A 13,980-nucleotide genomic window follows, 5' to 3' on the forward strand; every position below is an offset into this window, starting at 1 on the left:
TAAACCAAATTCCACTACTTCCTCCATTAAGCCTTCATCGGTGGGTCTCATCAAATTGATCAATGTCAAGAACCTTCTACACTCATTCCCGTACAATACCATAACAAGCAAGATATATCTTTTACCACATGTGGTACTCTTTCTCTCCCCCAGACTTATTCTTTTTAATTTTCCTTTGAGCTTTGCTTTGTTTTTTTATTATTATTCTTTTTTTTCTCAAAGTTGTAGGCGAATAATGGGGTCATCGGTAATTTACCTACCCCTCGCTTCCAAGCTTTGTGTGATCATTTGACTCAAGAGTAGAATAATGAAGTCACAGGTAATTTACCTACCTCTCTAAACTGATCAAAATCATTTCATCTTTTATTCACTCTTTTTTTTTAAAAAAAACAAAGCTCTCAGGAAAAATATTTCAAACTTTAATAAGAGAGAGGAGTACCATTTTTTTTTCTTTTCTACAATCTTACTTATCAGGTATGAACAAGGAGTCAAGCTCTATGAACATCAATCTCCTTGATGAGGTAAAAAGAAAAGTACAGAAATTACCTCAGGCTTTTATGGATTCTGTTGGAAATTTGGATGTCTTTGGTTTACTGGTCAGCCTTTGGATTTTTCATTAGTCGGATTCTGGATTCAATCTGCAGCATTAATCAACCAAGGCAGTACACTAAAAAGAAAAATCATAGTTCCCAACAAGAAGTTTGACTCAATAAAACAATTTTTTTTTTTTGACACTCAAAAACAAAAACATAGTTAGTAACTGCCTCCCCCAGACTTAAACAACATTGTCCCCAGTGTTGGTAAGAAGAAGATCCATTTGTCCTTGTGAAGTTGTTGTTTGGATTTCCTGAAAATGAATTCTTCTGACCAAATCTCTGATTTTGGTATTCAGCTCCATACACATAGTTGACATCTTCTGTAAATTCTGGTTTTGGTTCAAAAGTCTCAACATCTTCAGCATAATGGACAGAATTATTTCCCACAAGAATATTATGCACTGTATCCAACTTAGCATTCACCGCAGCAAACTGATTTGAACCATTGCCTTCATGTGCTCTTCTACGCTCTAAGTCTGCATTCTTGGTGTTGTTGCTTGATGCTAGCCTCTCTATCAACTTTTCAGCCTCATCTGGGTACCTTGTCTTGAAGTTCCCATCACTAGCGGCATCCAAAGCCATTTGATACCTCCAATCAATCCCGCTGAAGAAGATACTAATCAGCTGCACCTCTGAGAACCCATGATGCGGATAGTCTCTCTGGTATGCCTTGAACCTTACCCAAGCAGCCTTGTAAGATTCAGCAGGACCTTGTCTGAAGGTGGAGAGCTTAATCCTCAGCTCATCTAACATCGCATCATCATAGAAGTAGTTCAAGAATGCCACCTTGATGTCATGCCAGGTTGTCAGAGATCCCGGTTTTAGTTGCCTTAGCCAATGAGAAGCTTCCCCAGCAAGAGAGTAGGGGAAAAGCTTGCAGTAGAGATAGTCCTCTGTCACTCCATTAGCCTTGATGCTGGTGACTATATCTTCAAAATGTTCAATGTGGTCTAAAGGCTTCTCATGCAGCAAGTTCTGGAATGGCCTTTGTCCAACAAGAGCGAAGTAGGCAGGCTTCAGCTCAAAATCATTTCTTGGGAATGGAGGAGGGACAATTGCGGAGCGGTTCTCATAGAACAAGTCTGGTCTATTGAAGTCCGCAAGAGTTTTGACAAGTTCTCCATTGTTGTCCTGTCGCCTCTGAACATTATCCGCATCGGCTCGGGCATTGCATCGATCGACGCCAAGGTCGCGTCAGTTGATGCCTTCCTGATTGTGTCGATCAATGTCGTCGTTGCGTCGATCGACGCCACGTGCATTCTCATCCACAACGACGAGTTCCTCCTGAATGACCCGTCCCTCAGCATCAAGTTTTTGGCCTTGCTCGTTGTACGCAGTACCCTCTCGATATCTCAAAACTCCAGCCTCATCAGGTCTCAATATAATTGTATTGACCATCTTCGCTGACTTGGCTGCTTTTGTGTTATGACGCTCTAGTTGTCCTAACTCTTGGTTTGTAAGCTTAATGACTGGACCAATAGGATTTTTCCTAGTGTTAGGCTTAGGTATGTACCTGAAACACACAAGAGAAAAGAAACAAAAGCGTGTGATTAAAACAAAAAAATAAAAATCTAGACAAAATCAAAGATGTTAATCTAATGGTGAATCAAAAGAGTCCCCGGCAACGGCGCCAAAATTTGATATGCTCAAATTTAACCCTGAGCTACTCTCTCAAATTAAGAGATCAATTGTAGTACTTAGGGATCGTATCCACAAGGACTCTAGATCACACAATGGATTTAATAATCTTTTAATTATGCTAAACATAAATATTAATTTAAAAGCAATGCAAAAATAGAAAATAAAAGAGTTGTAAATTCAGATGGATTAAATGCTAGGCCTAGGGAAATTCTCAGGAAACCATGGAAAATCAGATCAATTAATTAAACAAGCAGGATTCAATAATTAAGCACCGTTCTTGAACTCTAAACACAATTGTAAAATAAATCAGTCCTCACTGCAAATATTATCTAAGTTTTAAAACCCGAGAATCCAAATCTCTTTGCAAAATTCAATTAAAAACCAGCAATAAAATTAAGTTTAGATAAGTTCACAAAATCACTAATTCAAATCTCTTTGCAAAAAGTAATTTTGCTCACCAAAGGTTTTTGTCAGGAAAATCAATTATATTCTCATATCAATCAATAATCCTAAGATCTAAATCCAGATGACTAATTAAAGATCTAGCATCAAAAATAACCTATGGTGAAGAACAAGAAAGATAATGAATCCTAAATAATAACAGATCTAATAAACCATGAAATCTCTAATGAGAAACCCTAAACCTAACAAGCAGATCTACTCAGACATAATCAATGAAACACAAAACATCTTCTGAATAAATTGCATTAAGAAAGAGATTAAAGAAGAAGTAAAGGAGTTCTGAATCTTCTCTCAAGGAGTCTTGATTCTTCTCTCCAAAAGCTCTCTAAAAATCTCTCAGGATTTTGCTCTCAACAGTTGCTGGGAAAATAAAGCTTAGGTCTAAACAATGACCATAAAAATCCTAAATATATTCCTAAAACACGAATGGGGACTAATGATGCAAATATGGAAACTTTGGGGCAGCTTTGTAAAACTTCAAAACTTGTGGGAAAACTTTCGATTTCTTCTTTGGCCCATCATCGATCGACACTATCATCTGCATCGATCGATGCATCCTCTGAATTCGTCTCCCAACTTTGCAGCTTCAGCCTCAATGCTTGATTAAGCTCCAAATCCTCCTATTCAGCTCCATTAAGCTCCCATCCATGCTAAGTTCTATAAAGACTCAAAATACTCTAAAAATACCAAAAAGACTCTATAAATAAGACTTATATCATGGCTAAAAACACCTAAAAACCATGATATATCAACCGCGTCCAAAACCGTCTGTGTAGAAACCTTACAAAACGCAATCAAATCTAAACAAATCTGTAAAGCCAAGACAAGGAGCGAAACCAAACCTCTCGCTAAAACTGAGCTAAAAAGCACAATGATATAGCGATAAAGCTATCACCAACATACGTGAGATAGCTAGAATCTGAAAAGAAAAAAACTGTATGATTATATATTTTTAGATTATACAAGAGGTCTTAAACTGTCACATGATGAGTATGTACGGGACGGGCCACACGAGCAACTAAATACAGTAACTATCTTTTTTTTTTGTCAGTAACTATCCATTAAACATTTTTTTTTGATAAGTATGTGAATTTCATATATAATGAAGGTTTGTAGTAGTTACAACAAGCTGAACACATCAGAACAAAAAATATATAAAACAAGGAAGGAACTATGATTTAGAAACAGAGGAGTAGGCATGCCTGGTCATACTTCAACCAGATTTGCATTAGGTCTTGAAAATGTTTAGGCTTCTGCTTCGCCAAGATTGCATCTATTTTTGTGTTCCAAGTGGTATCTATTTTTGTGTTCCATCTAGATAGTGTAGAGAGTGGCTTGCGCGACCAGTCTACGGAGACACCGAGGGGAGGTATTGTCTTTGACGTTCATCCATGCCGAGAATGCGTCCATGTGTGAAATGTGAACGGAGTATAGCCAAGTCGACTATTGAATTTCAACCCATAGGGGAGCAAGCATAGGCAACCTTCTCTTTTAATGGGATTCCAGTTTGAGCAGGGCCAGAAATCCCCAGAAAATCAATTAACGGACCAAACGGAGTCCACCAATCATACCAAAAACTGATTTTGGTCACCATTTCCCAGGTTTCACCTGATAAAGTTGCGAGCAAGAGTACGCAGATTTAAGATAGATTTCCATGTTCAAGAACATTGCTTCTTTGCATCAATAAGCCAGAAGATCTCATCTTTCAACTTGGTGTTTCGTAACCATTTAGCCCACAAAGAGTCACTGGCTGAGAACAATCTCCAAATGAGTTTGAGGCAAAGGTTTTTATTCCATAGACATAGGTTTCTAAAACCAAGTCCCCCTTCAGACATGGGAAGGCATAATCGATCCCATGCCACCTTTGCAGTTCCTTTTTTGTTGACATCACCAGTCCAGAGAAAGTTAGAACACATGTTTTCAATCTTTTTCAAGCATACTTTAGGTAGGATGAAAGCAGACATCCAGAAATTAACTATGCCATAGATGACTGAGGCTATTAATTGCTGTCTACCATCATAGAACAGGGCTCGAGAGGACCAGGAAGAAAAGTGGTTGGTGATCTTCTCCAGCAAAGGTCTGTACTCAGCCAGCCTGAGCTTCCTATGCATTAGAGGCAAACCAAGATACCTTATAGGGAGTGAACCAATTCGAAAACCAAGAGAAGCAATCTGAGAGGTTTCGGATTGGTTCACTCCTGCAACAAAAATTTCTGTTTTGCTCATGTTCATGGACAATCCTGAGATGCTTGCAAACTCTTGAAGCACCTCTGTAATCTTTATCAAAGAGTTTTTTGAACCATCAAAGAATACCATAATGTCATCTGCAAAAGCCAAATGTGTTACCTTCAGATCAATGGCATTTGGACGATACCCGATTTGATTATTTTCATAGCTCTTTTATAACATATCTGAGAAAGTTCCTCCATTGCTAGAACAAATAGATAAGGGGACAAAGGGTCTCCTTGCCTCAATCCTTTGGCGCCTTTAAAATAATCGCATACATGAGATAAATAGAATCTGAAAAGAAAAAAACTGTATGATTATATATTTTTAGATTATATACAAGGTCCCAAACTGTCACATGATGAGTATGTACCTGAAAAGGTTATCAAGATGTTTAACATGGACGATACGAAACCATTTTCTTTTTTAATGATCACTTTGACACCGAAAATGAGATGCATATATGGATAAGATTCCAAATACATATGCTATTTTCCAGCCTTATGTATACGAAAATATGTACGAGGTTAAATACATGTGTATGTAGATCAGTAGATCTAGTGAGAAATTGTTACCTTTTTTTCGTCGAAAAGTGATTTATATTGATGAAATGGTATAGTCTGAATACATTTGTTGCATTAGATAAGCAGGTGGTATAAATCATTCAAAATAGAAAATACAGTGAAAACATCCAAATTTTGCCAAAAGATGAGCAACAGTATTACAAGATCTCTTACAAAAAGCATATTGAACGAAATTAAACCGTGTTTCCCACCATCTAATGTCTTCAATAATTCATTCTATATAGATGTTTTTGTGAGTGTTATGAAGTATTCTTGTGAGTAGTTTTTTTTTTTTTTAATTAAAATGAGACTTTTTATTTAATTAAACCCCTTAATGGGTCGGGCCACAAATTACATAGGATTATAGAAGCAAAAGCAAATCAAGATTCCGCTGTCGCCAGAAAAGAGACTCCCGCCGTATTGACACCGTGACGCAGATAGTCAGGTCATGAGCACCGGCGGATGCGAGATCCACAATTTTGCGGTGAATCGAGGTATCTAGTGAACGGAGAGGAAGCATCTGACCCCCGCCTCCGTTCCTTTTCCCGATTCGATTCACCAACCCACCACAAATCTCCCGGTATGACCAACCTCCGACGTCGCAGCACGTCGTTGACAGCTCCTAGACCAAGCAAGCCGCCAACTTCGGGTGTAACCTCTCTTTCCCAGATCTAGCGGGTCCTCAACTCGCCAAACTAGATCCCTTCGAACCGGCCCAGAAGAGAGCAAGACGCGGCGGTGGCTAGGACCGATGGCTCAATCGGAAATCCTAGGCACTCTGAATCCGCGAAAGCCGGCGAGATCCAAAAGGAACCACCGTTAACCTTCAAGGCAAATCAGCAACCCTCCTTCTCCTCCATCGACTTCCACCGTAGATCCATTGCCGGCATGACGGATGAGCCACGAGATTCGACAGCTACACCACTCGGCGGCGTCTTCAAACTGGAGGGTCTGTAGCGACGCTCTCCTGCCGCCATGCCAGTTCTACATCTACGTCGAGGAAGGAGAAAACCACACCCAAGCCGATGGAGAAGAAATCTAGTCCACCTCTACAAACACCTAGCAATCTGAGGGAATGAAGATCAAGGCCGCCGGAGATCTGAAACGAAGCTTAAAGAAGAGGAGAGAAGAGAGGTTTTTTTTTTCTCGGACCGATTGTCCTAAGATCCCCTTCTTGTGAATAGTTTCAGAATAGCTGTCAACTACTGTCAACTATTCTTGTGAGTAGTTGATAGTCTCCTTCAAAACAAACAGATGAATGTCCTTTTATCCAAGTTTGTTGCATTGCTGCTAAAAGTGTTTTTGCTTCTGAGAAATTGTTACCATGCATATGAGCAATCACCAAAGAATACAGTAAAACCTCTATAAATTAATACTCTATAAATTAATAAACACTATAAATTAATAAATTTTCCTGGTCCCAAGTCGGGCCAGTGTAAAAATTAACAATATTCGATAAGATAATAAGATAATAATTTTTTCGAAATCTCCTTATAAAATATGGTCCCAATAATATCATAAATTAATAATTATGTAAATTTATATATATATATATATATACTGATATAATAGTGTATGTTTCTCCTAAAGCTCAAATTTATAGAACAATTGTAATGTTGTATTTTCAACCTATAATAATATCTCTAAAATATTTTATAACATGTCATACAAATAATTAAAATTTAAAGTTTTAATTTTTAGATATGCATCATTTACAATTTGATAATTTGACAGATTATTAAAATAGGAGAATTGATATTATTATTCATAGATTTGAATTTATGTGTCTCATATGTATAAGTCAATTTGTCTATAATATTTGTAATTTATTGTAAATAGTGCTTTCTAAATATTACAAGTTCAATTCCTAAACCAAAAAATTTATAACATCCGAAAGTTTAATCTTATTTTGCTATAGTTGTTCCAATTCATAATTTTTTAAAAAATAAACAATTAAAAATATATCTATAAATTAATAATTATTAATTTATACTATAAAATAATAATTATTAATTTATAGATAAATTAATATCACTATAAATTAATAAAATGTCTTAGTCCCAACATTATTAATTTATAGAGGTTTTACTGTACGTTGAAAAACTGTTTAGTGGATTTTCAAAGGTATTATTTGGATGTAATAAAAAAAAAAAAAAGGAGCAAACCAAGTAAGCCCAACACAACTTAAAGCGCGGTACAATAACTCATTTTGTAAACTTTTTTTTTTTTTTTTTTTTTTTGGGTCAAAAAACTCATTTTGTAAACAGTTAATTAATTCCACATATCATTTCTCCTAAATAATGAAGATCTTACAAGTTATACAATCCAACATAAATAGAAAAAAAAAAAAAAAAAAAACAAGTTCAATTAACACTACAATTGGAAAACATCATATCAAGAAGGACGATCTACCTAATTAAGTTTGTTGTTACTTGTTAGTAGACCTAGTATTATCAAATCTTGGAACCGTTTTTGTTCTCGAAGCATTAGGATTAGCTCTAACATGACCCACCATTGAAACCTGAAGTGCTTCTTCTTCATAAGCTCTTCTCTCTATCTCCTCTCTCATCGCTTTCTTCTTCCCTTTCACTACCATCGCCACCACCAATAACCCTAACAAAAACGCTCCAATTATTGACCCAATCACACACCCAACCGCCACTTTCCACCGGCTCAATCTCCCTCCGCCACCTTCATTTACTGCCGGAGACGACGGTGGCGTTACCACTGCACCACCACCACTTTCGTGAGCTCTAACCACGAGGGCGTAGTGGCCTTGTGTTGTCCCCAAGCAAACGTAGGCTGAAACTTGCTCTCTAAACGTTATGTTACCGTTACTTGTGAAGCAAGCACACAATAGAGATGAGTTCTGTTTCGTGTTAGGTTTAGGGTCACCGCTTGCCTTGCTGCTCAAGAATTTGATCAAAATAGGGTTCTGCTCCGTTCCCATTACGTTAATCTCATAAGGGTTCATAGCCACACCGTCCGGGTTAGAATTGTAAGCCAATAAACCGAGAACCGGAGACACGAGCTGGAAATTGTAACCAGTTAAGTTATAACCGGTTAAGTAAAGATAAGAAGACCAGTTAAAACCCAAGTTCTGTCTCACCAGCATCACTCTCTCAACACATGGCTGTACCGTCAAGCCCGGACCTAAGTGAAACTCTCCGATTGTTGCACCGTATCTTCTCAAACTGCCGCATCTAAACCTAGCCGTGGCGATATCAATGGAGGAGAAATTCGAAGGAAGATGAATTTTCTGGATCGTGCCAGTCTTGAAATGTATGTTGAAGTTTCTGATTGTGTAATCTCTGATCATAAGATCAAGGAGATGTGCTGATTCAATCGTCTGAGATTTGGATCTCTGTAAATGAAAAAGAAAGATGATCATGAAGATGAATGGTATAGAGCCCATGTGAGGACGATCCAAAGATTCTATAAGATGAATTAAGTTGTTAAGGCTTTGAAGAGAGAAGTGATGAGGAAGGAGAGAAATAGATTGAGTATGTTTAACTTTGTTGGCATGTGTATGGGGGACATACATGATCAGTGTACAGTATATACTATGTATCTTTAGTAAACATAATAATCAATAAGCATGGCTGATGTTTTATAATGCTTACTATACTATCCTACTTGTTTTCTAGCCTCGTGACATTACTTTACACTTTGTAGTCTTGTAAGATCATTGCTTCTATCTAATTTATTTATTTACTATTTTTGAAAGTTTTGATTATATTCTTTTAACATGTAATAATACATTACAGAAAAGTCTTTACTGTAATGGCCCTAAGGACACTTTTATACCTAATTGTAAGCAAACAACAAAAAGACACTTTTATACCCAATTCGACAGTATGATAAGGTTCTTTTCTTTCAACATTTTAAATCGCAATGATGCAATAATTTATTATATTAAAATCCGGATAGAATGATACAATCCGGTCTAGTAATGTAGATGAAGAAAACTGACAAATGACAATAATTACATTCTAATTCAGTGAATCTTTTGGGAAAAAAATGGTCAAGTAGTGGATTAAATCTATATGAACGCATGTGGAAGCTAGGTCTAATGGTGAGAAAAAGAAATGGGTGAATGATGATGAAGAAGGCATGGGAAGAGGACGATGATGGTCATCATTGCACCTTTTTCTTATTAAGAAGATAGAAATTGGACTATTTCAAAAGGAAACATATTGAATTCATCTTATTAATAGAAATCACAAAGTTGTAGAGAAAAGCCTTGGACCATGTTGACACTACAGTTTTACATGGATTAACAAATATCATTTTTCAATGCAAGATTATGGAACACACATATAATCAAAACTATAACAAACAAACAAAAAATGAAATAAAAGTATTATTTCAAAATCAACCAAGGTGGTGCTATTTTTCCTGGTTTTCTAATGAGAGCAAAGTTTCTCAAAGAAGTAACCATACGATGTTTTTCTTTGATTGCGCCTCACATTACTTACAGACACAGTATAAGTCAATGACAACTACAAGAAAAGATCTGAAGATTATACCAAAAAGCACACAAACAAAGTCTTTTGCTTTTCTTCTTCTTCTTCTTTAATTTCTTCACCTCTTCATCTGTTAGTATATCAATTTTACATACATTTCCCTGTCAGAAAAAAAAAAGAAGAAAAACTTAATCTTGAACTTTCGATTGGATCAAGAATGGTTTGATCAGGAAATTAGAGTTAAGATGAGGATTAAACCTTGGCTCATAGGTTTAAGCTTTGCCACCTTCTGGTAATGTGATCAAACGAGAACCTGAGTCATAGATCATCTCCGTTCCACAGCTAAACCAAAAACAATCAAAACATTTTAAGATACGTTATAGAACTTTTTGTGATAGATTCGAGTCTAAAGCTGAGGCGCTTACCCAGAGCACTTGACATTGTTGGTGTTACCATCGTTGGAGATGGAAAGTATCGTTCCAAAGAAGGATACATTCTCTGTTCCACAGTTTGGACAAGGACCCTGTGAAAGATAGGTTCCAAGAAAATTAATAATCACATCCAAATCATATAAACTGATTTTGCAGTTGAAGAACTGATCTGAGATGATAATTGATGTTTACCTTCAAGATCAAGAAGTCTTTGATGATCAGTTTGGTGAGTGATAGCGCCAGATATACAATTGCAGGCACCGCAGCAAACCATGTGAAAATGAAACTGAACGGTTCCGGAAGCTGCAAAAGAATAATTTAGAAAATGGTGCAAGAAAAATTTGAAATGTTACGCGTATTATATTCTCCAAACCATAAAAGAAGAATCTAAAGAAGTTTTACCTCGAGCAGGTATGTGATTTCAAAACCCGTAACGTCATCAAGGAAGAAAAATCTGGAGAACAGTTGAAGAAAACAGCAATGTTAAATTAACTAACAAAAGCAGAGATCATGTGATTTGAAAGTTGAGAGAGGAACAGAATCGAATCGGTACTCACAGTCCCAAAGCAACAACAGTTGCTGGTACATTCAATAAGAACATTTTGAAGTAATCAATGGCAAGATCACTGTAAACCTGCATAAATCAAGGAGGTCACAAGTCATATAAAATCTCTAGAGTATGTCCCAAACAATGAATCTAATGTTATGTACTGTAAATGTCTAAAGAATAAATGGGCTATCAGAACAATTATACTGTCCTAAAAGTGTTTACCTTTTTACTACGAAGACTGCATCTTGGACCCTCGCACACAATTTCACTTCCATCCATCTACAGAAACAATCATAATGCTCATCCAGTTTACACATGTAACAAGAAAATAGCATTTGTTAAGTATAGAGAGATTTGAAACCTTTAGTTTCATTTTGAGCTTATCGTATTCTTCATCACTCAAGATTGGATTTCCAGAGACATAAGCCATTGAAGCTTCAAGAAATCTTTGTTCATCAGAACCTTCAGGACATAGATAAAACAAAATTGATCAAGCATCAAGTATTTAGGCGACTGGATCATAAAAGGAAAACTATAGTGTTTCATTACTTAGCATGACAACACTGCTTCCTTCCCACATCAACTCTTCTTTAAGGTTATCAAACTCTTCATTAGACATAATCGCCTTGCCTTCGTAATAAAACGACTGCAAAAGATATAAGAAACATAAAAAAAAAACACAATCCTCAGACTTTGAAAACTTCATTTAGGTAACACAAAATAAAAAAAAACTTTATTAATTTGGTGTGTTACTTGCATCGCTTGGAGAAACTCTTGTTCCATTTCGCCGATGGTTCTCTTCTCATTCTTGTTGATGCTACAGTAAGGTAAAATCTTGCTATCAACTTCTTCCCCACCAACCTGACCTGAAGACAAGTCTTATCAACGGTATAAGAACTAAGGAAACTCTCAAGGACCAATCTTTTTAGTTGATTAGATTATAAAAGACCAAAAATCTCAACTTTTTTCCACACCAATTATGTTCCCAAACAATATCAGAATTCAGAGGCATCACAACAAGTGTTGATCGGTTAAGACGCATCACAAAAATCTCAAAATAAAAGAGAAATCTTTGAGATTTACAGTAAGGGAATCCAGATAAAAATCGAAACTTTAAAGTGAGAATCGAACCTGATTGATCGGTAGAAGCTTGAAGGGGCAATAAGAGAAGTCTTCGTCTGAGAGAAATCGATCGTGCATGGCTGAAGTGAGGAACAGAGTGTGTCCTCGAAGGAGAACAAGTGTTAATGGGTTTGCGAGAAATCGAAGAAACTCTAGGGATTGATAGAGTAAAGGCCATCATCTTACTGCTCATTTTCTTTTTCTAATTCTTCTGGGATAAAAATGATCTGAGTGAGATCGTTGTTGTTTCTGGGAAGAAGAAACCAAAGAAAAAAAAAAAAAAAAGTAAGAAGGTTGAGATTTTGTGTGGTTGAGAATTGAGATGTTGATGTTTTGGAGTTTCAGGTTCCTTCTGGTTTTTTTTTTTTTTTTTTTTTTTTTTTTTTGTGTGTGTTTTGTTTCATTTCAACGTGTTTGGAGTTTGGAGGGAGAATTAGAAAGGAGATAAGAGAAGCAGGATCGTGTGGCGATTAAGAGTTCCACGTCAGCAAATACATATCTAAAGTTTTTCTTTTCAGACTTATACACATTTGATTGACTACTAGTCTACTACTACGCAATGTAACTGATTTTGCTGTAAAAGTTTATAAAATCAAATTGAATCTTTTCGGGACAAAAAACTCAAATCTAACTTTCAAAACATTTTTTTATTAGTATTGTTTGGAATGTGTAATGCCAATGACTCGATCATTATGTAGTTCTGAACACTAATTTAATTATTCATATGTTTGTTTATTTAAACAAAACTCATGATAGTTCACTATAAATATTTCAACTACATAATCGAATAAATTTCATATCGTCAAATAAATACTGTTTTGATACATCATTTTTCAATTATTTAATAATTAGATTAATATATGAGTTCCTTTTTGATATTAACCGTATCATAAATCAAATAATCATAATGGTTACTGTTGGAATTACAGAAAAATTATAATTGTAACCTATGGTTAACAATATAACTGTGGTCATGCCTAGTTGGTTTAACTGGTTCCACCTAAATCGTATTATATAAGAGAATTTATGATTTTTTTTGTTATATATAAGGATAAACAAAATACTTTCAAGAAATTAATATTAATTTATTTTTATATTACAATATATATATATATATATATAAAAATGAATATACTACCATTCTTGATTAACTGAAATTTCATTTTTTTTGCTTATAATTTATTTCATTGTCCAACTCCCAGAAATACAAGAAAATCCTGCAAAGTATAGAATTAACCACAATATAATATGTTTTCATCACCGTTAATTTTTAAACATATTGATAAATATATATATATATATATATATATATATATATATCAAATTGAAGCCGATGATGAGGAGTTCAAATTTACAATTCAAAATTTAAAATTTTAATATATGTACTTTTAGAAATGTTTAGGATCTGCTTATAAGGATTATATTGCATATTGTGTATATATTTTTGACTTGGTATGATTAATCTCCAATCCATTAATGGGAGATGAAAGGCAAGGCTGAAATAAATGGCACAATTAGAGGATTATTTTGCACAAAACCCATAATTCTTCATCGGTTCCTAATATATTTTGATTTGAGTTTTTTTTCTTATTCCTAAAACATTAATTTAATAATTTATAAAACTCAAATAATTTATCCGTTTGATGCCTTTCCTATATGACATGATATGTAGTCGTAATTCTCTTCACATCTATAAAGAAATCATAAATAATTAATAATTAAATATTTACTGGTTCTTAATTGTGCGTAAGTAAGTATTAAGAAATAAGAGTGTTTGTTGATAAGTATATTGTAATTAGAAAAAGAAAAAAAAACATGAAAACCTCAAAATAATTGTCGATAAGTATCAGCAATCATGAATCTCTTTTAATATATAAAGAATTTTGGACGTAATATATGGTTATGTATAACGCTATATTTTACC

General features: G+C 35.1%; 2 protein-coding genes across 3 annotated transcripts; both read right to left on the reverse strand.

The window, feature by feature from the left end:
* Window positions 1-7,694: 7,694 nt before the first annotated feature.
* LOC147940295 (uncharacterized) lies at window positions 7,695-8,989 on the reverse strand. The gene has a single exon (XM_087461425.1). The coding sequence runs from the start codon at window positions 8,900-8,902 to the stop codon at window positions 7,916-7,918; it is 987 nt and encodes a 328-aa protein (XP_087317551.1). The 5' UTR covers window positions 8,903-8,989; the 3' UTR covers window positions 7,695-7,915.
* Window positions 8,990-9,835: 846 nt separating this feature from the next.
* Window positions 9,836-12,604, reverse strand: LOC104737201 (PGR5-like protein 1B, chloroplastic). 2 transcript variants are annotated; one of them, XM_087461426.1, is made up of 11 exons: window positions 12,066-12,604; window positions 11,688-11,800; window positions 11,484-11,580; window positions 11,296-11,396; window positions 11,157-11,213; window positions 10,942-11,018; window positions 10,787-10,838; window positions 10,577-10,687; window positions 10,379-10,476; window positions 10,212-10,295; window positions 9,836-10,114 (listed from the first exon to the last, which is right to left on the reverse strand). In XM_087461426.1, the coding sequence occupies exons 1-10, from the start codon at window positions 12,247-12,249 to the stop codon at window positions 10,226-10,228; spliced, it is 960 nt and encodes a 319-aa protein (XP_087317552.1). In that variant the 5' UTR covers window positions 12,250-12,604; the 3' UTR covers window positions 9,836-10,114; window positions 10,212-10,225. The 2 variants fall into 2 exon arrangements, with proteins under 2 accessions (XP_087317552.1, XP_087317553.1); XM_087461427.1 differs by having other exon boundaries at window positions 11,692-11,800; window positions 12,066-12,474.
* Window positions 12,605-13,980: the final 1,376 nt, after the last annotated feature.

Source organism: Camelina sativa, chromosome 8 (genome assembly GCF_030686135.1).
Source record: "Camelina sativa cultivar CO46 ecotype springtype chromosome 8, ASM3068613v1".
Taxonomy (NCBI): domain Eukaryota; kingdom Viridiplantae; phylum Streptophyta; class Magnoliopsida; order Brassicales; family Brassicaceae; genus Camelina; species Camelina sativa.